Source organism: Xenopus laevis, chromosome 9_10L (assembly GCF_017654675.1).
Source record: "Xenopus laevis strain J_2021 chromosome 9_10L, Xenopus_laevis_v10.1, whole genome shotgun sequence".
In the NCBI taxonomy this organism is placed as follows: domain Eukaryota; kingdom Metazoa; phylum Chordata; class Amphibia; order Anura; family Pipidae; genus Xenopus; species Xenopus laevis.
In genome coordinates, this window is record NC_054387.1 from 92,389,133 (window position 1) to 92,414,120 (window position 24,988).

General features: G+C 38.0%; 2 protein-coding genes and 1 pseudogene across 2 annotated transcripts; all 3 read right to left on the bottom strand.

Annotated features, from left to right (window-relative positions):
• Window positions 1-10: 10 nt before the first annotated feature.
• Window positions 11-5,149, bottom strand: LOC121398127 (annotated as a pseudogene).
• Window positions 5,150-5,284: 135 nt separating this feature from the next.
• Window positions 5,285-7,355, bottom strand: cryga.4.L (crystallin gamma a gene 4 L homeolog). The gene is made up of 3 exons (XM_041576761.1): window positions 7,262-7,355; window positions 6,516-6,758; window positions 5,285-5,627 (listed from the first exon to the last, which is right to left on the bottom strand). Exons 1-3 carry the CDS (start codon window positions 7,268-7,270, stop codon window positions 5,352-5,354), a joined length of 528 nt encoding a protein of 175 aa, XP_041432695.1. The 5' UTR covers window positions 7,271-7,355; the 3' UTR covers window positions 5,285-5,351.
• Window positions 7,356-21,010: 13,655 nt separating this feature from the next.
• On the bottom strand, window positions 21,011-23,944 carry cryga.3.L (crystallin gamma a gene 3 L homeolog). The gene is made up of 2 exons (XM_018237025.2): window positions 23,279-23,944; window positions 21,011-21,632 (listed from the first exon to the last, which is right to left on the bottom strand). The coding sequence occupies exons 1-2, from the start codon at window positions 23,570-23,572 to the stop codon at window positions 21,357-21,359; spliced, it is 570 nt and encodes a 189-aa protein (XP_018092514.2). The 5' UTR covers window positions 23,573-23,944; the 3' UTR covers window positions 21,011-21,356.
• Window positions 23,945-24,988: the final 1,044 nt, after the last annotated feature.

A 24,988-nucleotide genomic window follows, 5' to 3' on the forward strand; every position in this document is an offset into this window, starting at 1 on the left:
TAAGACAACATTAATCTTTAACGATTTATTAAATTATAAATGCATGATCATTTTTCGTTCTAGTAGAATTCCTGGACACGCCTGAAGGACCCAATTCTGGAGTTAGAGGCTCCCCATTCAGTGTATCTGCGGTTTTCGCCAGGTCTCAGGTAGTACTGGCGTCCCCTGTAGTTTGGTTCCTCATAGAAGATCCAGTGGCCCTCTAGAACATTGCAGGAATTGATATCATGGAACCTGAATTTTTCATGCACATTTGGGCAATCCTCAGAGAATTCCATCACTGAACCACCAAAGTCTTCTCTCTCATAGAATCTGATTCTAAAAGTTCCATAATGCTTAAAAAAATAATAAAAGCATTACTCATACTTATAGATGTAATTGCATTTCACTGACATATAATGACCTAATTCACCTTTAGGATTTTATTTAAATAGGCTTTAAATATATTAAATCATTCCACATGATGAATGAATTGTATAGAATTCAGAATTGTATTTCATTTTATCATATGACAGATAATTGTTTTTCTATCTATTGAAACAAAACATCTTTAAAAGGCCTATGGGTAAACACACACAATTCTTTATTTGTTGTGAACCGCCAATTCCACATCTCTGCACACACAGTTTTTAGACTTTTTTAAGTGGTTTTAAACAGTCTTCACAAAAGATCATATTTGTGAATACAGCCTTTAGTAACATATTAAGTTCAGTTGAAAAAAGACACTAATCCATCAAGTTAAACCTTTTAAGTGCTAGTTGATCCAGAGGAAGCGAAAACCCCATTTGAAGCTGCTCCAATTTGCCTCAGAGGGGGAAAAATTCCTTCCAGACCAAGATGGCAATCGGGCGAATCCTGGATCAACTTGGACTATGAGCTATCTTTCATAACCCTGTATTCCCTCACTTGCTAAAAAGCCATCCAACCCCTTCTTAAAGCTGTCTAATACATCGGCCAGTATGAATGATTCAGGGATAATAATTGTTAATTAATTAACAAACCTACAGTAAAGGAATGCAGACACAGCAGAAATCATAATATTTTACGGTAGGCTTTACAGCCATAACTCCTCACTCTGTAAACTTACTTGTGGAATAATACGACAGGATCTTATGGAGTCACTGCGACTAGTCCAGTGGGAGAAATCTGAGTATTCTCCCCTTTTTAGAAAGTACTGGTTTCCTCTATAGTTGGGATTTTCATACAACATCCAGTTTCCATTGAAAATAGCAACTGAAATAGGAGTTCAGTTCTGAGCAAGCTGAGCTGCACTCGTAGGAACGCCCCTGAAAGTTCCTGTCCTCATAGAAAATAATCTAGGATAAGAAATCGTCAGGTCATTAGAGCTTCATCATTAAAACAAGTTTTTTATTTATAACTTTGCATCTTTATCATTAAAGTGACATCATTGAGATTTTTGCATAACCTGTCCATATTTGAAATTAATTTAAAAAGTATTTTGTTGCAGTTTTAAGCTTAACTGATAAAAGCAATGCTCTGGATGACTGATAGAGAAGGTTCAATATTCTGATTTTCAGAATGAGATACAGCAGATTAAGGGGCAGATTTATCAAAGGTCAAGGTTAATTTTCGAATGAAAAAAATTCAAATTTCGGGCTATTTTTTGTGTACGACTAGGGAATAGTCCAATTCGATTTGAATTTGAAAAAAATTCAAATATCGAAATTTATTATGTACTGTCTCTTTAAAAATTCGACTTTGACCATTCGCCATCTAAAATCTGCTGAATTGCTGTTTTAGCATATGGGGGACCTCCTAGAACCTATTTGGAGTCAATTGGTGGACTTTGAAAATTCTAAGTTTTTTTGGGGAAAAACTAGGAATCGAATTCAACCGTATGCGATATTCCTTTGATTCGTACGAAACAGACCTATTTGATTGAAAACTGATCTATTCGACCAAATATAAACTTAATTTTGGTTGGTCTTTTTGAATTCGAATTTCGACCCTTGATAAATATGCCCCTAAAAGTTTTGGCTGGCTAGCCAACTACCAAGAGGTATTGATAGAGCAATGATAGTTTGTCATAAAATTACTTTTAACTTTTTTGTGTGCATACCTAAAATAATGGGCTTATTTATCAAAAATCTGATTTGTGAGGTTTTAGAGTTTTTTTCTAACTGATATAAACTCACAATTTAAAAAAACTTGAATGTTCGCTTACTAAAAAATCCAAATAGAAAAACTCACTTGAATACAATCATGGAATCATGGAAAAAAACCTCAGATACCTTGAATTTGTAAGTTTATCAGCTCAAAAAACTCGATAATCTTGAATCAAAAAAATGACTTGAATTTTTGCCTAGGACAGTGACCACTGACTTCTACATGAACTTGCAAGCTTTTAGATGCTCAAGATTTTTGTGTTTAATTTCTGCTTTTGTGCTTTGTTTTTGTGCAAAAAAAATTGAATTGTGGCAGAAATTCAATTTCGAATGTTAATAAATCACCCCCTAAATATGTGTTATTTTGTTTGACCACCATGACCCTTACATTTTTTGCTAAATGACTAAACAAAATATGACTACTGATACAGTATTAGAATAAGTGAACGTTCAGAAAGAACAATCCTGCTATGATTAATGATCATACCTACCTTTTCCATTATGGTTGAGCTATAGAATCAAGCTACAGTATCAAGCCAAAGTGCAATAAGAGCATGGGTATCTCCCTTTATATAGTTGTTTTCTAATTAATGCATAACATACTGAATTTGCATGAGAATGATCGTCTATGGTTCATTAAAGAAACTGTATAGTCTGCTATTTGAATTGTCAAGTAAAACTTTTGCTGACATGGATTAATATTGTGCATTCAGCACACTGAACCAGACAGCAGAGCTAGGCCAACATGAGAAATAGGAGGAAAATGCAACTGTAATACTGTACTATTTTTCTGCTGATCAATCCATTTTGAATCTAATTGTCAGGCATCTGCACTTTCATATGACAGAAATGGTGTGACTGAAGTGGATAACAGTTCATTAACTCAAATAAGAATTGTCTTTTCTGGACAGATTTCTTCTGTTATACAGTTATTGCTCACCTTCGCTAGAGTCCAACTGAATAGCTGACTAGTAGAATATTTTTATTCATAGAATCTGAATGACTTGAGATTTCTCACGTCATTCAGGTTAATTTTGCATAATTTTCAGAAATTAAACTGAATATTTTTCCAGTTGGACTGTTGGATACTTGGTTAGTGCCTCTACCTATTTTTTGGTTTTGGAACACTGCGCCAATTCCTATTTTGCCCAAGGAAATGGCTTAACTCATTTTTTTCAATTTAAAATTGCAAATAAAAATGCAAAGTTCAACTCAGGATTCTGCATGAGGACAAATAGGCCTTTACATGTACAAAACTATACACTTTAAATTTGGTTTGGTGTTCAGAACTGGACATGGTCAAATTTGCTGCATCCTACTCGACTCGAGTCTAAAATAGGTTTTGCTCCCAACCCCCAACAGTTCTGTAAAAGCCAGAAGGGTTCCTGTATCTTCTTGATTATCTCCATCGACCTTATCACCTGTCACTGCTACAGGAGGAGAGGGCAAATACTGTATCATTCACATTACAATATCAACCTCCATATTATAGTCATTAGAACTGGAACAGGAAGGTGATGGTGGGGGTCCAAGTCTTGTCAAGGTTTACTTAATTATCCCTTGGTATCAGTTAGCTACAAGGGTATTTTTCCTTTCACACCCTATGAATTTCTCAGGGTAAAGAACAGTTCCAGGCTTGATTCGGGCAAGATTTCCTTGCACTATTGATTTTGGGCTTTCCATAGTTCCTTGGGCTTTAACCCTAGTGAATTAACATGTCAGGACCCACCAAGATTCTAGTGCTGTTTGTACCAGGGGGCAAAAAAAAAAGAACAGTGATAGTAGAGTTAGTGCAAGGACTGGACACTACCCTTATATGGGTCCACAAATGCTAATATGAAATACTTGAAGTATTACTAGCAATAATTGTTTCTCACAGCGCACCACTCACAGTACTTGTTTCTGTAGGCTGCATTCCATTCCCACACTACTTCCAGGCCAAACAAACAATTCAGACTATTTACAGGGAGACAATACATCAACATAAGTCGGCAAATGTCTTTAATTCATTTTATCACAAAAATTGTGAGACACCTGCTGGAAACTTTTCGAAATATAACCATATGCTACAAACTTACCAGTGAAAGTATGGTTATGATTCCTCTACAGACTACAGACAAATAAACAGCCTCCTTGCAACACAATAAAATTATTTATCAGTCTATTAAATATATACATTTTTGCAAAATCCAAACTGCTTCAATCAATTGTGCACAACACTTGTGACAAAGGGGAAGAACAGCAGATCCCATAATTACTGAGTTGCATAGAGCAAATAATCTCTGTTGTGTCTATCCTAGATAGAAACCTCTTCCTAACAGAGAGAGTAAATGTCCAATACCATTTCATATGAACAATTTGATCTTAGATGAATGTGCCCATCTATCAAATAGAAAAGGTGATGTGGGCAGAAAAGTAAAGTAAGTTATCCTATAGGAAATATATAAATGCACATAAGCAAGCATTTTATTTATTGGGGCCACATGGTACTCATTTACTTGCACTGACCTGTTGACCACAGTATTTACTGAACCTCTTTAGAAGAGTCATTAAATTAGTTTGGAAAAGCTATGTGTCTCCAAGTTAAATCAGTTCATAATTTACTTAGACGTATGTCTTTTCAGTAATTTTGTCTTATATCTGACCATGTAACATGTATAAGTGGGCATCCTCTGCACCCTTTTTATGAACAATTTAACAATATTTTGGTCTGTATGCTTTGTAACATATATACAGTATATGAATGAATATTATGTGTGCAAAAAATGTGTTAATGAATTAGATCAGTGATCCCCAACCAGTGGCTCATGAGCAACATGTTGCTCTCCGACCCCTTGGATGTTGCTCTCAGTGGCCTCAAAGCAGGTCTTATTTTTGAATTTCTGGCTTGAAGACAGGTTTTAGTTGTACAAAAAACATGTGTACTGCTAAACAGAAGCTCCTGTAGGCTGCAAGTCTACATAGGGGCTACCATTTGCCAATACCATTCCATATTTCGCACTCCTAGGAACTTCCTGCATGGTTATGTTGCTCTCCAGCTAATTTTACATTTAAATGGGGCTCACGGGTAGAAAAGGTTGGGGACCCCTGAATTAGATAATGGATTTCTTTTTTTCTTGCTTTTTTATCAATAAAAATAAAATACTGCATGCACTGTATGAGTTGAAGGAAGTGCTTTATTGTGCCATGATGTGGGAGAAAAGGATTATTTATTTTTTGGTTACTTTAGCAGACATCAGGGACTCTTCGGAATGAGCTCACTCTGGCATTCTGAGAGCCCCAGTCATTAAATCGCTTATATTCGCCAGGCTTCAGGTAGTATTGCCTTCCCCTGTAGTTGGGCTGCTCATAAAAGATCCAGTGACCCTCAAGCACATTGCAGGAGTTGATGTCATGATATTTGAAAAGGTCAGAGACAGATGAACAGTCTTCCATCGCATCTAGCATTTGTCCTCTGAAGTCTTCTTTCTCATAGATCTTTATTTTGTGGCTTCCTCTTTGCTGCATTAACAGTAAAATACAAAATAAAGAAAAGATATTATAGTCAGATTGCTTAACAATATGCCCAGCTCCGAGCACAATGGAAATTGTATTAGTAGCAAAAGTCTTTAACTTAATATAAGTGCAAGCCTCTGCTTTTATTTATTATATGATAATAAAATTGGAAAAGCTTTTCTTTAACATAAAAGGTATCTGTATGCTTTGATACAAGCATCAGCAGGGTGTGGAAAATATGTTTGGGAGAGGGTGTTTGTCATTTTGTAATGTACAACTCACTAAATTAATAAACGCCTTTCTAAATGGATGTGTTTTACTGATAACCTGCAAATAGAGATATTTATACTACTACAGAATTGATAGAAAACAGTGTTTTTAATTAAAAAGTACACTCAGGGGCAGAGCTATTTTTGTGTACTTCGACTATCGAATAGGCCAAAATTCAATTCAAATTTGAAAAAATTTAACTATTCGAATATCGAAATTTATCATGTACTGTCTCTTAAAAACTTCGACTTTGACCATTCGCCATCGCCAAAACTTGCTGAATTGTTGTTTTAGCCTATGGGGGGCCTCCTAGAACCCATTTGAAGTCATTTGGTGGACTTTGAAAAATCAAAGTTTTTTTAAAAAAAAACTTCGCATTGAAGTAGATCGAATATGATCTTACTTCATTTCGAACGATTCGAATACAGCCTATTCACCCACAGAAAAAAACTTGTATTATTTAAATTAAATTTCAGTTGGTCTTTTTTCCTTAGAAGTTATGGGAGTTCAAAAAAACTCCAATTACTTGATAAATCTGCCCCTTAATAATAGCTTTGTAATTTCCTATATATATGTTGTTTAAAAAAATATTGCCACTTATTTTGCATATAGGTTTTCACCTACCTGTGGAATAGTACGGCAAGATTTAATGCAATCATTAAAACCCATCCATTGCTGGTAGTCAGGATATTCTCCTGTCTTCAGGAAATATTGGTGACCCAGATAGTTTTGACTCTCATACAGCATCCAGCAGCCACTGACAACACGGATGGAATTGCACCGATTAAAGTAGGAGTGAAGGTCAGCACAGTCACTGCTGCATTCATAGCAGCGACCCTGAAAGTTTTTGTCCTCATAGAAGGTAATCTAAAAATGGAAGAATTCAGTTATTGTAGTCAATAATTATTTGTCCCTGATTTAAAGTAATGCTTTTGATATAGAGTAACAAAGAAATCGATTTTCTTAATTTTTTATTTTCTGTACATAAATTCAATATACATAAAGTAGGCTATGGTACCATACCAGGAGAAATGAAATACATTTAAAGAGAAAAGTTGAACCACAGAGCTTGCTGTCTAAATCTTGCTAATGAAATAGTCGAGTATCTGACAAAATACATGACAAAAATATTAACAGTTCCTGTACTGCAAACGTGGATCATATGGTTAAAAGCCTTCTTAATTTCTATGCCTTGAATCGAATTGTGAACATTAATAATAGCTGCTTCATTCAAATCCATTTAGACAAGTACAAACATTCTAAGCCTATCAATATTGAATTTTACTATTGTTACTGAGATACAGTAAATGACTACAAACAGCAAAAGAACAGAACCTATCTTACATTTTTTTAAAAATTCACATGTTTACCTTTCCCATTTTATCAGGACAGTGGATGTTATTTCCAAGCAATGACTACAAGGCCAGTTGAGGCTGTTATATGTAGCGCTATCCCTGCTTGATAAGCAAAATGCTAACAATAGAGAACATTTTCTGTTTAGTAAGGGAAAACTGTACTGTACTTTGTAATGAATCAAAATTCTAGTATAAACCATCACAATAGGCATTCAGATATTCGTTTTGATTAAACTGACCCTGTGACTGAGCACAGAAGAGTAAAGTAAATTGTAGGTATGCCACTGAAAGAGCTGCATCAGCACAGCCTCAGTTACAGGAGATCAGTGTCTAAGACCTAAATGACTGTACAGGGTACTATAAGGGAAATCTTGAAGTTGTACTTTCAAATCGCATAAATTATTAGTATAAAATACATCCAGTTCTGCTTTAACCTTTTCTGCACCTGTTATAAATTTGAACAAACTCGTCCTAGGACATAGAGGTTGATGCTGAAACCCAGCCATTCCATTATGAGTATTGTAAAACACCCAAAGAGAAGTGGCTACAAACCCACAAATATTAAAAATAAAGTAGGAATTGTTGTCTAAGTCTAGTAAACTTATGTATAAATGAGCAAAACTGTATAAGCAAAACTTGTTTAGTTTTGAACCAGTTTATTCCCACACTTCAATGGACTTTGATACTTGTGGTGTAAATTATATTGAATTGTACTGTAGCTAATAAATCAGTTCTACTTTAGCTGGTAGGAGATACAAACTTTGCAAGTTGTAATTTTTTCTGAAATGCAACGAATGTTTTAGGACACGGGGGGGCCCATTTACTTAGCTCGAGTGAAGGAATAGAGGAAAAATAGTTCGAATTTCAAATGGTTTTTTTGGCTACTTCGACCATCGAATGGACTACTTCGACCTTCGACTACGATTTTCGACTTCTAATCGAACGATTCAAAGTAAAAATCCTTCGACTATTCGACCATTCGATAGTCGAAGTACTGTCTCTTTAAAAAACACTTTGACCCCCTAGTTCGCCACCTAAAACCTACCGAGGTCAATGTTAGCCTATGGGGAAGGTCCCCATAGGCTTCCTAACAATTTTCTGATCGAAGGAATATCCTTCGATCAATGGATTAAAATCCTTCTAATCGTTCGAATCGAAAGATTTAATCGAACGATTATTCCTTCGATCGTTTGATCGAATGAATTTCGCTAAATCCTTCGACTTCGATATTTTTACTTCGACGGACGAATATCGACGGTTAATTAACCCTCGATATCCGACCCTAGGTAAATGTGCCCCTAATATTTTTTTTATTTATTTAAATATATATAATTGATATTGGGCTGCCAGGAATGAATGTGTATATTAAGGTAGTTTCTCTTACAGAACAAATCAATCACATCTGGAGACGATGCATTTTACTGGTCTAAAAAGCTGCACATACACTGCAGGCCAGTTGTTTATGGGTTTATATTGTGACTACAAATGCAAATTCAATAGAGCACACATAAACATCTCTTTAAAGAATGCAAGGCACAGTTGTCCATAAAAAAAATATTTAGGCAATACAGCAATAATAATTTCTCCTACGGAAAAAAATATCGAATTAAAATATAACATAGTAAATAGTAAGTTAGGTTGAAAAAAGACTCACGTTCATCAAGTTTAACCATTTAACTTTTTTTAACCTGCCTAATTGGAAGTTGACAATCCAAGGAATAGGGGTTGCGGACACCACCAATTAACATCACCACGTGCGAACCAAGGTCGTATAAAACAAATCCATCTTTATTAAACAAATTAAAAATAGCGGGCAGGGGAAACATGCTAATTGGAAGTTGATCCAGAGGAAGGCAAAAAAACCCATCTGAAGCCTCTCCAATTTGCCTCAGAGGTGGAAAAATTTCCCTCCTGCCAAAATGGCAATCAGACTAGTCCCCAGTGGCGTAACTACCAGGGGACCACTGAGTTCTTTAGTAATTGCGGCCATACGGAAGGGGCCCAGCTGCACATCCCGTGCCAGGGCCCGCCCCCCCCCCAGTTACGTTACTGCTAGTCCCTGGATCAACTTGTACTATGAGCTATCTCCCATAACCCTGTATTTCCTCACTTGCTTAAAAGCCATACAAGGAACCATTAAACTGTATTGGATGTTTTATAAAACTGTCATGCATAGAGTCATTATATTCTTAAAGCTATCTAATGTATCAGCCTGTACGACTGATTCAGGGAGAGAATTCCACATCTTCACAGCTCTCACTGTTAACCCTCGATATTCGACCATCGAAGTAAAATCCTTCGACTTCGAATATACCGCATTTCCTTCGAATTGAACGATTCGAAGTATTTTAATCCATCGATCGAAGGATTTTCCTTTGATCAAAAAAAGCTTAGAAAGCTTATGGGGACCTTCCCCATAGGCTAACATTGGTGCTCGCTAGGTTTTAGGTGGCGAAGTAGGTAGTCGAAGTTTTTTTTCTAATCCTTCACTCGAGCTTAGTAAATGTGCCCCTAAGTGTCTCTCTTTAAGGAAGAATTGCTCACTTTTGGACTTCTGCAAGAGCCCTAAGGGTAAAGTAAAGAAGTTGAAGCACTGAAAATATTTGAAAAATATTCAGTTTGTCTTCCATCTCCCGGTACTCTCTGCAATTTTAAAAGATAATGAAGAGCTGGCTAGAAAGCCTTAGAGCAGTTACCACAAATATGGTGGGACTTACTCAGAAAATGTATTTAATCATGCATGGTATAGCTACAAAGAAAGACTTAAAACACAGGGTAACCGGATTTTAGAGACCTTTCACTCATTATGGACACCCCTTCCATTCCAAGGCCATTGACTGAAAACACAGCTCTCTTCTCCCCCCCCAAACTTGTTATTATAAATGTGTGGATATCTCACTGTCACATTCTCCCATTTTCTTTTCTTCCTAATGTATGTGGTTTATGCATTTTCCATTTTCTCCAATTGGCAGTGTAGTCAAAAATGTATAATGCTTTTACGCCATTACCCATTATTGCTTATCTGTAACTTGTATTCATCTTTTCTTTTGAACCACAAATGTGTAAGTATAGTTTGATAAAAAAAAATTGACTTAAAACAACACAAGCAGGAAAACTTTTTTTCTTTTCTGCCATCAAATGATGCTTCTGTGGAATTTTTTGTTTAAAAAAGTACAGCATCAGGGGATGATATTTGGTTTTTAACAAAAAACTTAATAATAATCAACCTACAAAAGTATCCATATTAGCTGAATTGTTAAGATATACTGAGATCCCCAAATGAAATATGAATTTTCACAGCTGATATTGGCTGCTGCAATATAAGCACCCAGTATGTGTATTATGTGCTATAAGACCCCCAAACAGTAGGGAGACCTAAAAACCATATATTTTATAAAAGCACACATTCTGATGAATCCAAAATGGGTAAATACATCTTTATCCTGCAAGCTATAAAAACTGTAAAGCCATGCTAAACATAGCAGATTATTTATAAAATTTCTAAAAATTGTCACAAAGCTTTTATTGTACCTCATACATTCTAAATATGAATGCCAGGGCACAACTGAACAGTTTGATGCCCAAGGTACATAGATTTACCAAACTATTTGGTCTGCAGAGGCACCCAAATGGATATACAGCACATAAAATTTCCATGGGCAAAAAACAAGATATGCAGAATGCAGTAAAATCACTAAAATGCAATAAAACCACTAAAATCAATGATTTTTTTTCACTTAGGGGCAGATTTATCAAAGGTTGAATTTCGAAGTGAAATATACTTCAAAATTCGACCATCGAATGGCTATACTTCGACTTTGAATATCGAAGTCTAAGTTTTTTTTTACCGAATTTGTTCGATCGAACGATTAAATCGATTTCAGCGATCATGTGAACGATTTTACTTTGACTACAAAAAACATAGGCTAACATAGCACTTTTGCTATTGAAGTCGAAGTTTTTTTAAAGAGATGGTACTTCGATTATCGAATGGTCGAATATTTGAACGATTTTACTTCTAATCGAAGTCGAAGTAAATTCAAGTCGTAGTATCCTATTCGATGGTCGAAGTATCCAAAAAATTACTTCGAATTTCGAATTTTTTTACTTCAAAAAATTCCCTCGAATTCACTTCGACCCTTGATAAATCTGCCCCTTAGTGTAATCAGCCACCAGAATCACAGTTTGAATATTTTACCTTAGCCAAATAAGTTTTATGGACAGAGACAATATACAGAACTGAAAATAAAATGGCTAAAATGCAATAAAATGGCTAAAAATGCACCAAAATCGCAAAAAACTTATATCATCTCAGAAATAACATACAAAATGTACTGCACAGTGAGGTTAGCGAATAAAGGACTCCTGTAGCACTACAAGGAAGAAAATCAGAGCTAAATTTCCTGCAGTAATAGAGCCATACCTCCCAAGTGTCCCGGATCTGGCGGGACAGTCCCGATTTTACTTGCCTGTCCCGCCGTCCCGGATAGTAGGTGAAGATGTCCCGCGGCTCGGCGCTGTTTGGATCTTCCTTGCTTCTTCCGGGTTTTCTCGGCAGTTTCCGGAGCGGCAGAGCAGGAGGAGTTGACTTCGCTAGTTTCCGTCACGTTCGGTCACGCGGCTCCCACGTCACGGCGTCCGACGCGCTGCATTGAGCTGCCTGACTTCTTCCGGCGGTGGGAGGGGAGAGCGCGCGTCTGGTGAGTCATCCCAGAGTGACTCCATCTTTGTGTCTCAGTTGCTGTTAGGCTGCCCGCCGAGCGAGGTAGATTTCTGCTGCAGTGCATGTGTCCTCCCAGGCAGGCTCAGTGCAAAAACGAACCCTTGAATCAATGATCCTCAGTCCAACTAGTAAGGTAGGCAGTACCGCGGCGCAGGCTGCCCAGGAGGAGCAGGAGCCCGCGGTCGAGAGACTGCACCGTGCGCGGCTGAGAGCCTGTCTGTTTGTGTGAGCAGCCCGCAGGCCGCAGCTGCTTACTTTGTTGTGAGACTTCGTGTGAGAGCAGCCTGCAGCTGCTTCCTTTGTTCTCTTACAATGCAGCTTTTCTTAAAAAGGTTGCAGCTGGCCTGGAGGGCTGCAGGTTGGGATACCTGGTTTAATAATTCTTTATAAAGGCTAAGCATAAACTGTGCAGCCCCTTAAAAGCCCCTAGTGTCTCTTATGCATGATGAAACATATGGGAGGCACCCTGCTTCAGCTTGGATAAAAGGGAATCATCATGATCTGGGACATTTTCCTTTATCCAAGCTGGAGCAGGGTTCCTCCCATATGTTTTTTGGCTTCCCCTCCATTAAATGAGTTTTGGGGGAGGGGGCTATACAGCTGGAATTCAATGGAGGGCTGAATCATTTAGCTATGTAGCACAAGGAGGTTTTCATGTGTGTCTAGCGTTAAAGGACCAGTAACATCACTGAGTGTAGGGTTGCCACCTTGCCGGTAAAAATGATGGTTGATCCCAATGTTATTAATAGGGAAAAAAGATAAATATATAGGAAGGTCAGTGATCCCAATGTTATTAATAGAGAATAAAGATAAATATATAGGAAGGTCAGTGATCCCAATGTTATTAATAGGGAATAAAGATAAATATATAGGAAGGTCAGTGATCCCAATGTTATTAATAGGGAATAAAGATAAATATATAGGAAGGTCAGTGATCCCAATGTTATTAATAGGGAATAAAGATAAATATATAGAAACACCGGTATTTTTTTTTTCCAGAAAAGGTGGCAACCCTAACTGAGTAACATTTTAAGTGTATCTAAGGGCCAGGGCCTTTTTGAGGAGGTGCCATATTGTTTCCCTTAGACAGTACAGTATGAGGGTATAGCTTATTATGTGCCCAGAACATTCCTTCTCTGTATATTTGTATTTATACATATGGGAGGAGGAGGTGCCATATTGATTCCCTTAGACAGTACAATATGAGGGTATAGCTTATTGTGTGCCCAGAACATTCCTTCTCTGTATATTTGTATTTATACATATGGGAGGAGGGAGCTGCCATATTGATTCCCTTAGACAGTACAGTATGAGGATATAGCTTATTGTGTGCCCAGAACATTCCTTCTCTGTATATTTGTATTTATACACATCAGTAGGAGGTGCCTGCCTTTCATGGGATAGTAACATGAGTACTTAATGACTGGAAGAACAAAGTTGTATATTTAAATATTCTGGTTTTATATGTCTTCAAACAGTGACTTATTTGGAGCAATTTCAGTCATCTTGAAAAATACATATTTTGGCACAGTCTGGTGAGTTTGTTGTTGCATCAATGTTTATTTTAACATATTAAATAAAGTTGTTCCAAATCTATAAACATCTGTGTTGTTGTTCTGTCATTGTTGTTAAAGATGCCCTGCAGTAAACATGCTGTTCTGTAGGGGTGCATGCCCTCTTTCTTTCAGCAGAAGTTTGCATTGCTTTAACCTGGGCATTGTTTTTTTATCAACAGCAAGTATTTAAAGAGGTGATTCATCTTCCAATTTTTTTTTTTCAATTCTGTGTTTTTTCAGCTTTCAGGTTGTTTAGCAGAAATAAACAGTTCTTTTTACAGTTTTTCCAAAATCTAAATTAAGTTGAAAGTCCCTGCCTGTGGTGATTCAGTTCTCAGTAATTCATGTGCAGACAATTTTGCAACATTTAGTTGATACATTTCTTATCATCAACATCTCTGGAGTATTAGCAACTATTGTATCAAGTCTAACAGCCACCCAGGGATTCTTCTCAGCAGGGACAAAGATAAGAAATGTATCAACTGAATGTATCAATGTAGAACAGTTTACAGGGCCGATGACCCCCCCCCCCCCCCCGCAAGCTGCTTCAGAAGGTGAAAAATACATAGAAAATAGAAAGTGATTGGGAAATGTCTTTCTGGTGAACAATCTGAAACTAACTGAGCTGAAAAAAGTATTGGAAGTCCTTAAATATATCCTCAACCTGGGTCAAAGTGTACTTTGTATCAGAGTACAACACTATGATATGCGAAAGTTTGTCAGCAGGATTGACCTATAACATAGATATATAACTTGGCTTCCCCACCGCAGATATATTAAAGAGTAAACACATTTTACCAGGCTGAGGTTATATTTTTCAGTTTAAACGGTTCGACCTACTGTTAATTTATCAGTGACTATAATGGTTGGTATTGTTTTTCTTTCATCCCCCAATGATAGCTTTTACAGAGTAACTACTAAGCAATTACTAAAAGAAATGGCTGATTACTCAGAGTCACCTAAGAAAAAAGCTAAAAGGTTCTGTCTGTTTAAAGATAATTGGCGGAAAGAGCACCCATTTCTGCAGAAGTCAAGGCGAGGCTCATCATATGCTTTTTGTGAGCTTTGTAGGGCTGACTTTACAGTTGGTCATGGTGGCTACAATGACGTAACAAGACACATTGCCACTGATAAACACATTGGGTCGGCAAAAGCTGTGACACGCTCCAAAGGATTAACATCAATGTTCTCTGACCCAGGAGCTACAGAATGTGTAACTAAAGCGGAAGTGTTGTTCACTGGTTTTCTGGTTGAACACAATATTTCCTTAGCCAGTAGTGATCACGTCAGCCATTTATTCAAACAAATGTTTCCAGACTCTAAAATTGCAGAAAAATATGCATGTTCATCGACAAAAACTACACACATAATTCAAGGTGCAATTGCACCAGAAGCATTAGCCAATGTGAGGAGTGTCATTTCTAGTAAAAATAAATATTTTGGGCTTTCGCTAGATGCAAGCTCTGATCAGTTTGAAAAATATTTTCCAGTGCTAGTTATTTACGAGCATCCAGACACTGGGCTAATAGTAACAGACTTTTTGGATATGGTAGCTTGTGCATCTAGCAGAGCCCAGGATCTATTTGAGGCTGTCGATGTTATGCTGAAAAAACATCATGTGGATTGGAACATGTGTGCAACATATTCAGCGGATAATGCTGCTAATATGCAAGGGAAACACAACAGTGTTCTTTCAAGGATAAAGGCAAGCCAAACATCTGCACAAAAAGTATATGCTGTTGGCTGCCCATGTCATTTAGTCCATTTGATGGCTGAGCATGCAGCAAAAATGCTGTCGGTAAATGTGGAGGACTTTATTATTGACGTCTATTACCACTTCCAAAAGAGTGCAAAAAGAGTGGCTACTCTTCAGGATTACATGTCATTTTGTAACACGGGAGTACGGAAAATTGTGAAGCATGTTAAGACACGTTGGTTGTCATTGGAAAAAGCAGTGGAACGGACACTGCTCACATGGGATGCGCTTAAATCCTATATCATCAGCACATTTGAGTCAGAACAAGGTGTTAATCTCGGTGCCAGAGAGAAAAGGATTTTACAGACAATACAAGACCCCATTTCAAAGTTATACTTTTTATTTTTGCACTCTGTATTTCCAGTATTCAATACATTTAATGTACTTCTGCAAACAGAAGCGCCGATGGTTCATGTCTTGCATCCAGCAATGCAGACATTATATAGGGACCTGTTAGTAAGATTTGTGAAGCCATCAATAATTGCTGGGGTACAGGACATAACTGACATCAATTATCATGATACAGCACTACATCTACCAGCAAATGAAATTATGCTTGGTTTTGAAACCAGGAACTATGCAAGGAGAGAGAATCTGATTGACACATCCAGGTTCAAATCATTTGTCAAGGAAGCTGTAAATTTTTTTTGCAAGGCTCTTGACTACATGAAAAAGGCAATGCCTTTGGAGGACCAGGTTCTTCAAAATCTCTCCTTCTTAAATCCCAACACACGATTGTCCTCTACCATAGAGGAACTACAGATGCTTGTATCAAGATTCCCAAACATAGTCCGCTCCCAGGACATGGACAGGTTGTTCACAGAATTTAGGGAGTATCAAACCAGCAGTCTTCCAGCGTTTCAGAATGAGCGCATAGATGAATTCTGGCAGAAATTATTAGAGATGTCGCGAACTGTTCGCCGGCGAACTTGTTCGCGCGAACATCGGGTGTTCGCGCTCGCCGGAAGTTCGCGAACGTCGCGCGACGTTCGCCATTTTGGGTTCGCCATTGTTGGCGCTTTTTTTTGCCCTCTCACCCCAGACCAGCAGGTACATGGCAGCCAATCAGGAAGCTCTCCCCTGGACCACTCCCCTTCCCTATAAAAACCGAAGCCCTGCAGCGTTTTTTCACTCTGCCTGTGTGTGCTGAAGAGATAGTGTAGGGAGAGAGCTGCTGCCTGTTAGTGATTTCAGGGACAGTTGAAAGTTTGCTGGCTAGTAATCGTTTTGATACTGCTCTGTTATTGGAGGGACAGAAGTCTGCAGGGGTTTGAGGGACATTTTAGCTTAGGTAGCTTTGCTGGCTAGTAATCTACCTTCTACTGCAGTGCTCTGTATGTAGCTGCAGTGGGCAGCTGTCCTGCTTCTGATCTCATCTGCTGACTGCTGCAATAACAGTAGTCCTTGTAAGGACTGCTTTTATTTATTTTTTTGTTGTTTTACTACTACTACTACTACTACTACTATAAGAGCCCAGTGCTATTAGTCTAGCAGTGTTGGGGAGTGGGACTGGTGTGCTAATCTGCTGCTCCTAGTAGTTCAGCAGCACCAACTTTAATTTTTTTTTTTAATATTCATTTTTTTTTTATTTTACTTTTTTTTATTTTACTACCGCTGTAGTAGTGTATAAGTTGACCTTTTAGGCATTATTTGCCCTGTAGGCATTATTTGCACACTGTTTTCTTCAACCCGCCATCGAGCTGTGTGACCTTGTTCCCATTCTGTCTAAATATCATTCTGTCTATAATAATATTACCGTCTCCAGAAAAAACACCGGAGTCACTTTTTTCAAGCAGCATTCATATATTTTACGTAATCCGTATCCACCGCTGTAGTAGTGTATACGTTGGCCTTGTAGGCATTATTTGCACACTGTTTTCTTCAACCCGCCATCGAGCTGTGTGACCTTGTTCCCATTCTGTCTAAATATCCATAATATTACCGTCTCCAGAAAAAACACCGGAGTCACTTTTTTCAAGCAGCATTCATATATTTTACGTAATCCGTATCCACCGCTGTAGTAGTGTATACGTTGGCCTTGTAGGCATTATTTGCACACTGTTTTCTTCAACCCGCCATCGAGCTGTGTGACCTTGTTCCCATTCTGTCTAAATATCCATAATATTACCGTCTCCAGAAAAAACACCGGAGTCACTTTTTTCAAGCAGCCATAATATATTTTACGTAATCCGTATCCACCGCTGTAGTAGTGTATACGTTGACCTTGTAGGCATTGTTTGCCCAGTTTTTTTGGCCACAGCCACTGAAGCACAGAGGCCAGAAAAAATATGCCATATAAATGCTGAAAATAGTCATTTTTTGCCATACGTTGACTCAACGTATATGGCAAAAAATGACTATTTTCAGCATTTATGTGGCATATTTTTTCTGGCAACTGTGCTTCAGTGGCTGCAACCAAAAAAACTGGGCAAACAATGTCTACAAGGTCAACGTATGGCGAAAAATTACTATTTTCAGCATTTATATGGCATATTTTTTCTGGCAACTGTGCTTCAGTGGCTGCGTCCAAAAAAACTGGGCAAACAATGTCTACAAGGTCAACGTATGGCGAAAAATGACTATTTTCAGCATTTATATGGCATATTTTTTCTGGCAACTGTGCTTCAGTGGCTGCGTCCAAAAAAACTGGGCAAACAATGCCTACAAGGTCAACGTATGGCAGTTGTTTAAAGAGAACAGTAGATTACTAGCCAGCAAAGCTACCTAAGCTAAAATGTCCCTCAAATCCCTGCAGACTTCTGTCCCTCCAATACAGAGCAGTATCAAGCAGATTACTAGCCAGCAAACTTACTATCATCTGTCCCTGAAATCACTAACAGCTCTCCCCCTACACTATCTCTTCCAAGCACACACAGGCAGATTTTTCAGATACATTTTTGCCCTTGATCCCCCTCTGGCATGCCACTGTCCAGGTCGTTGCACCCTTTAAACAACTTTAAAATCATTTTTCTGGCCAGAAATGTCTTTTCTAGATGTTAAAGTTCGCCTTCCCATTGAAGTCTATGGGGTTCGCGAACCGTTCGCGAACCGCTCGCATTTTTGCGCAAGTTCGCGAATATGTTCGCGAACTTTTTTTCCGACGTTCGCTACATCCCTAGAAATTATCACTTATCCAAGACCCTGTGACTGGCCAGCCTCAGTACAGAATCCTTTGTAAACTTGCAAAGTTTATTTTTCTGATTCCTCATAGCAATGCTACATGTGAGAGATTATTTAGCACTGTCAGAAAAATAATAACTGACCAACGAAGTTCCTTGGGGAAGAATCCAATAACCCAACAGCCTGGACCAAACGTCTATGAGGAAGCAACTACTGTAAGAAATACATTATGTGCGATTCTTGCTTCCAAGATTAATCTGTTCTCCCAAACAAAGTGTCACCAGTGGAAGCCTTCCCCTCGCCTGCTGAAAAGTGCTAAATCTGCCACTTATATAAGTTTGTCCAGTCGTAGACAGCCTTCCTCTTCATCTAGGTCAGATCCACCAGCGGGTGCTAGTAGTGAAAGTGTAGCTGGGCCTAGCAGTGAAGCAGTGACTGTTCTTGGAGAATCCACATCTAGCAGAGAACCATCCTCTGCTGCTGTTAGGGGCACTTCAGCTGTATCCAGCAAGGACCCATCCATTAGTTTTGTAAGTGAACCTTCAGCTGGCTCTAGCAGTGAACAATCTACTGCTGTTGTTATGGAACCTGGGTCTAGCAAGGAACCATCTGCTGCTGTTGTTATGGAACCTGGGTCTAGCAAGGGACCATCTGCTGCTGCCGCCACACTTCGGCAAGCTAAACTTCAGTTTAGCAAGAAACAAAAAACTATCCACAGAAAAAAGTCTATAGGTGGATCTAAAAAGCAAAAAACACCAGCCAGCCTGTCTAAGGAATCTGTAGCTGAGACTGGCAGCGAATCAGACGATGTTTTTATTATTGACTGATTGAAGGAATACTATGAAGAGACATTACGTTAAACATATTATGTTAAAGTTAAAAAATTAAACTGTTATGATATTTATAAACACTATTTAAAGTTTAATCATAACTGAGTTAGTGTCATTTATAATGTTTTAATGTAATTAGGGGAGCAATTACTGAGCAGGGTTATTGGTGGGGTAGAGGGTGTCATGAAGCACTGGCACCACAATGTGCCATTAAATGCTGAGAGACCGCAATGCTTCTGCCACACACTGTCATTAAATAATGGGGGCCACTTTGTCTGCTTTTTGTTGGTACACACTGTGTCTCTGATGCTGCCATGCCAACCAAGGGGAAGAGGTGTGTTTTTGTAAAATGGGCGTGCCATTGGGGGGGGGGGTGTCCATCAAGTGGGTGTGGCCAAAAAATTTTCGCGGCAACTTTTTGTGTCCCTCTTTCTTGTTCTCAAATGTTGGGAGGTATGATAGAGCTACACTTGTGTCACATTACTTGTTTACATTTGGGTTCATGGTGTCTCACAAGAGCGATGACATAATAAAGTCACTCAGGGCAAACACTTGGGGGCCGATTCACCAAGGGTCGAATATCGAGGGTTAATTAACCCTCGATATTCGAATGGGAATTAAAATCCTTCGACTTCGAATATCAAAGTCGAAGGATTTTAGCGCACATAGTTCGATCAAACGATCAAAGGAATAATCCATCGATCGAACGATTAAATCCTTCAAATCGAACGATTCTAAGGATTTTAATCCAACGATTGAAGGATTATCCTTCGACCAAAAAAATTTAGGAAAGCCTATGGGGACCTTCCCCATAGACTAACATTGACTTCGGTAGCTTTTAGATGGTGAACTAGGGGGTCGAAGTTTTTTCTTAAAGAGACAGTACTTCGACTATCGAATAGTCGAACGATTTTTAGTTCGAATCCTTCGATTCGAAGTCAAAGGTCGAAGTAGCCCATTCGATGGTCGAAGTAGCCCAAAAACACTTCAAAATTCGAAGTTTTTTTACTTCGAATCCTTCACTCGAAGTTAGTGAATCGGCCCCTAAGAGTGAATGACATTTTAAAGGTATGGAGCTTCGCTTTGACAAAGGCTGGGGACGTAAACAAAACATTTGTCCTCCAAATAAATGCACATTTATAAAATGTATAAGCCCTTTTGATTGCGGATCTTCTTTGCACCCAGGCTCTGTTCTTTTATATGTGAGTGCCCACATTCAGAGAGTAATTCATACATATATATGTGTGTGTGTTTATATTGTAATTGTGAAGGTTCTCATTCATCCAACTCATGGTATATCTATAGTAATAAGTCAAATCAACTGGACTTGCTGTTTTTTTCTGTTGAAGACCTTTCGCTAGTCATGTCACTGGCTTGCTCAATATAAAATGGAATTGTAATTTTGTGTCCATGATCTGCTAAATGTATCCACAAGGTGGTGCTATAATATCTTAGGATTGAGTTTTAGCTGTGAAGAGCTATTGCCCTCGATGTAATATAAAGGCTTTTCATTTAAATGGAGTGCTACACGGAATAAGCATGAAGGTGGAAGTGCCAAGGAGTGAGAAAGCAGGGCTTTGATACATGAAGCATTGTATTTAATGATCATCTATTACTCTGACCCATTGCATTTGTTGGGGCATCCTACAGGTATTTCAAGTCCATATTTCTTTTCACCTCTGGCCTGCAGCTTTTTTTTTTTTTTTTTTTTAATCTCCAGAAAACCTGCAGAATATTAAGTGATGTATAGTAAATGGATAATAAAGAGTCTAATAAAAGATGCAACCATATACTGTATACAAATATTATATTATTTATTATCATGGAAAGGTTACCACTTACAGATTATTCACATTAATATATAAAAGATATTTAATAATTAATAACAATTTATTTTATACATATACAACTCAAATTCCTGGTGAGCCCTTTGGAGCCCCGGAAATCCTGTAACTAAGTAACTAAGCAAATAAAGTCATTTTCTCTCTATTCTATTTGTTAAATGTCTTCCTCTTCATGCATTTTAAATAAATTCCAATAAAACACACACACAAATAAATAAAATAATAGTGTACTTATACTTAGTTATTCCTTTATTCATGAGAACTACAGGATACACAGTCATTTATACATGTTGTATAATTTGCCTAAAGGAACCAACCCTGGAACTTTGTGATCCCCAGTCAGTAAATCTTCTGTATTCCCCTGGTCTTATGTAATACTGATGCCCCCTGTAATTGGGCTGCTCATAAAAAATCCAGTAGCCATCAAACACATTGCAAGACTGAATATCTTGGTGGTGAAACTGATCATACACTGAAGGACAGTCTTCCATGGCTTCCATCATTTTGCCTCCAAAATTATTTCTTTCATACAACCTCAGTCTGTAAGATCCGGAATACTGTAAGGCAAGGAGAAATTCTCTTATGTGTGCCCATTTGGTGTAGCATAACAGAAAATCATCTTTAATATAAGTATTTATGTCTGTATTATAGTTATGTTTGTAGCTGCTGTCATTATATTGATCAGATAGTTGTTACAATGTAATTGTCTGTGAATTCATGGCTTGCCAGTTGGTGCATTATTATTGAGTTATCTGGATGATTTTGCACTTCCTTCTCATGTGCAGCTGATGCATGTTTAAGTATACGATGATAATAATTTTGTAGGTTTTTTTAGTAAAGCAGCTCTGAAAGCTATAACCAATTTTTCTATTATATTATTTTGCAGTTGGCCTACTGCAGTTTATGCATCTTTTTTTTTACTTGCAGATTCATTTGATTTAGTTGATGAGTGGTTTCTGTGAGATATTATTACCCAGCATCCCAGCATAATTGAGGAAAAAAAACTAGTCCTTTGTGACCTGATGCATGTAGGGTCAATAACAGGGTTTGTCACTTGGCCCATGTAGGAACTCTGATTAGTGCAGCACACAAACAAAAATGGAACCCCCTTCTTGTGAAAGGTGTCAAATACAGGACACCTTTGTACTAATACACACTGCGAAGATGAGCACAAGTAGGTGAAATTTGTTTATTAGACAACATTGAAACAGACGAGGTTTAACACAAGTATTTGTCCCAACCCCTGTGGATTACAATCCTAAACAAGCTCTTCTGTGGCTTTTTGTCATCTCCGTGGATAGTCTATGCTAAAACTCATTTATGAACACAGTGCAATGTGCAAAATTCTGATAACTGGAATTATTTGGAGTGCAGTATATTCTCCAGAATTCAGCTGTAAAAGCAGGTGTCCAATAAGTTGTGTTGACAGTAACATATGCTTTAGGCACCAAAATGGACCATCTGTTGTGAACTCATATTCATATTGCGGCATATTTTTCCTTCCCTTTATTTATGTTTGAAACGTGTACCTTTGGGTGCATGGTGTCAGTAATGGCATTACTATCTGGGCAACAGATAGCACTTAAAATTAATATTAGGCAGCTGAAGGGGCTAAAATGGCAGAGGGTCCTGTGATGTGCCTGCAGCACCTACAATTAGGGATGCACTGAATCCAGGATTCGGTTCGGGATTCGGTTCGGGATTCGGCCAGGATTCGGTCTTTTTCAGCAAGATTCGGATTCGGCCGAACCCTTCTGCCAGGCCGAACCGAATCCTAATTTGCATATGCAAATTATGGGCAGGGAGGGAAATCATGTGACTTTTTGTCAGAAAACAAGGAAGTAAAAAAATGTTGCCCTTCCCACCCCTAATTTGCATATGCAAATTAGGGTTCGGATTCGGTTCGGTATTCGGCCAAATCTTTTCACAATGTCTATGTGGATGGGTACAGTGTTATTACTGTCAGCAGTAATATTAGGCTGCAAGAGTTAGACTTGGTTCCAATAGACTGAAAGGGGGTTGGGGTGTGGAGTGAATAAATCATGCCATATCTAAATGATGGAGGCTTTAGCATAAGGCTACATATTTCATTTGGGTTGTTGTCATTAATTTGTATTTAAAAGGTTACATTGGCAATCACTGTAGTTTTGGTTTAACCAAAGGACTACACAGTACCATATTATTATCAGCAGCATATACTTACTTGGGGAATTGCTAAGCAAGATCTGATGGAGGAATTATATCCCATCCACCTTCGGAAATTTGGATAGTCTCCTTTTTGTATAAAGTACTGGTATCCTTGATAGTTAGGAAGCTCATACATCATCCAACACCCACTCAGAACACGAAGAGAATTGCACCTACTAATGTAAAAACTTAGATTGGAGCAATCATTTCTGCACTCATAATAAGAACCTTGAAAGTTCCGCTCTTCGTAGAATATGATCTGCATCTGGCCAAAAAAAGAAAAATAATAACATAGATATATGAACTTCATTCATATGAAAAGGTAACTTAACTCAATTAAATAGTTAAAGGGGTGATTCACCTTTTAGGTAACTTTGAGTATGTTATAGAATGCCCAGTTCAATTGGTCTTCATTATTTATTTTTTCTAGGTTTATAATTACAGTATTTGCCCCCTTCGAAAAAATGTGGTATTGGTATTAGGTAGTTAATAACAGGCCTATGTCAATAGGTGTTTTGTCTGCTGGCAGTTAAAGCCATCAAAAATTGCCCATGTCTCCACTTTTGATTATATGAAATGAAAAGTACCCTGAAGTGACTCACACGGGCAAACATCATATAAACATTTTGCCACCAAGGTTTGTCTGTCACCTCCCTGTGTGTATCAGCGGCAGTGTTTTCATTTGATATTCTCAGAAGTGCTGACAGGCAGACAAGGCAATTTGACCACTGCTCGTTTTACCTGGAGAGATGTGCTAAAACCCATGTATTAAACCCCACCATCCTAAAGTGGAAGGTAGGCCGTATGGGCAGTTTTGACTGTTTCTCTGCTAAAATACTGCAGTTTCCCAACTGGAATGTGTGTGCAAAGCAGAGCAGTGGTATCAGCACAGAATCATAATAAAAGAAAGAAAAAGAGCTCTGTGAGTTCAGAAATCTGATTCCTTCAGGAGTGCTGTCTGGGTGTGCTGTATTATTTGGGTGTGCTGTATTATCTTATCTGCCCATCATTCTAACAATAAGGATCTGTATACTGTATCAGCTGGAGGGTGGGAGGTACTGACATCAATATGCAGGACAGCAGTAAAGAAAATAAAGTCAGTAAAGTTTATACATGTAACACAGATACAATGAAGTAGATAAGAAAAACCCAGCAAGATTAAGGTGTGGTCCAGGTACACCAGCCTCTGAGCCTCAGCAAGGGGAGCAGAAAACCGTGTATATGCAAAAAACAGCATCGACTCTTTAAGAGCCACATGTCACCAAACAATATGGGGCAAAAAATACTTCGAAATTCGACCATCGAATTGAAATACTTCGAATTTGAATATCGAATTCGACTTTTTTCCATCGAATTTGGGTATTCTGCGGTCGAAGTCAAATCGTTCGATTGAACGATTAAATCCTTCGAATGGAACTATTTGACTTCGACTTCAAAAAACTTAGAAAAATGCTGTAGAAGGTCCCCATGGGCTAACATAGCACTTACGCAGGTTTAATTTGGCGAAATATTGAAGTCGAAGTTTTTTTAAAGAGGCAGTACTTCGATTATCGAATGGTCAAATATTCAAACTATTTTACTTTGAATCGAATTCAAAATAAATTCGAAGTCGTAGTATCCTATTCGATGGTCGAAGTATCCAAAAAATTACTTCGAATTTTTTTAATTCGAAAATTCCCTCGAATTCACTTTGACCCTTGATAAATCTGCCCCTAAGTGTTAATAA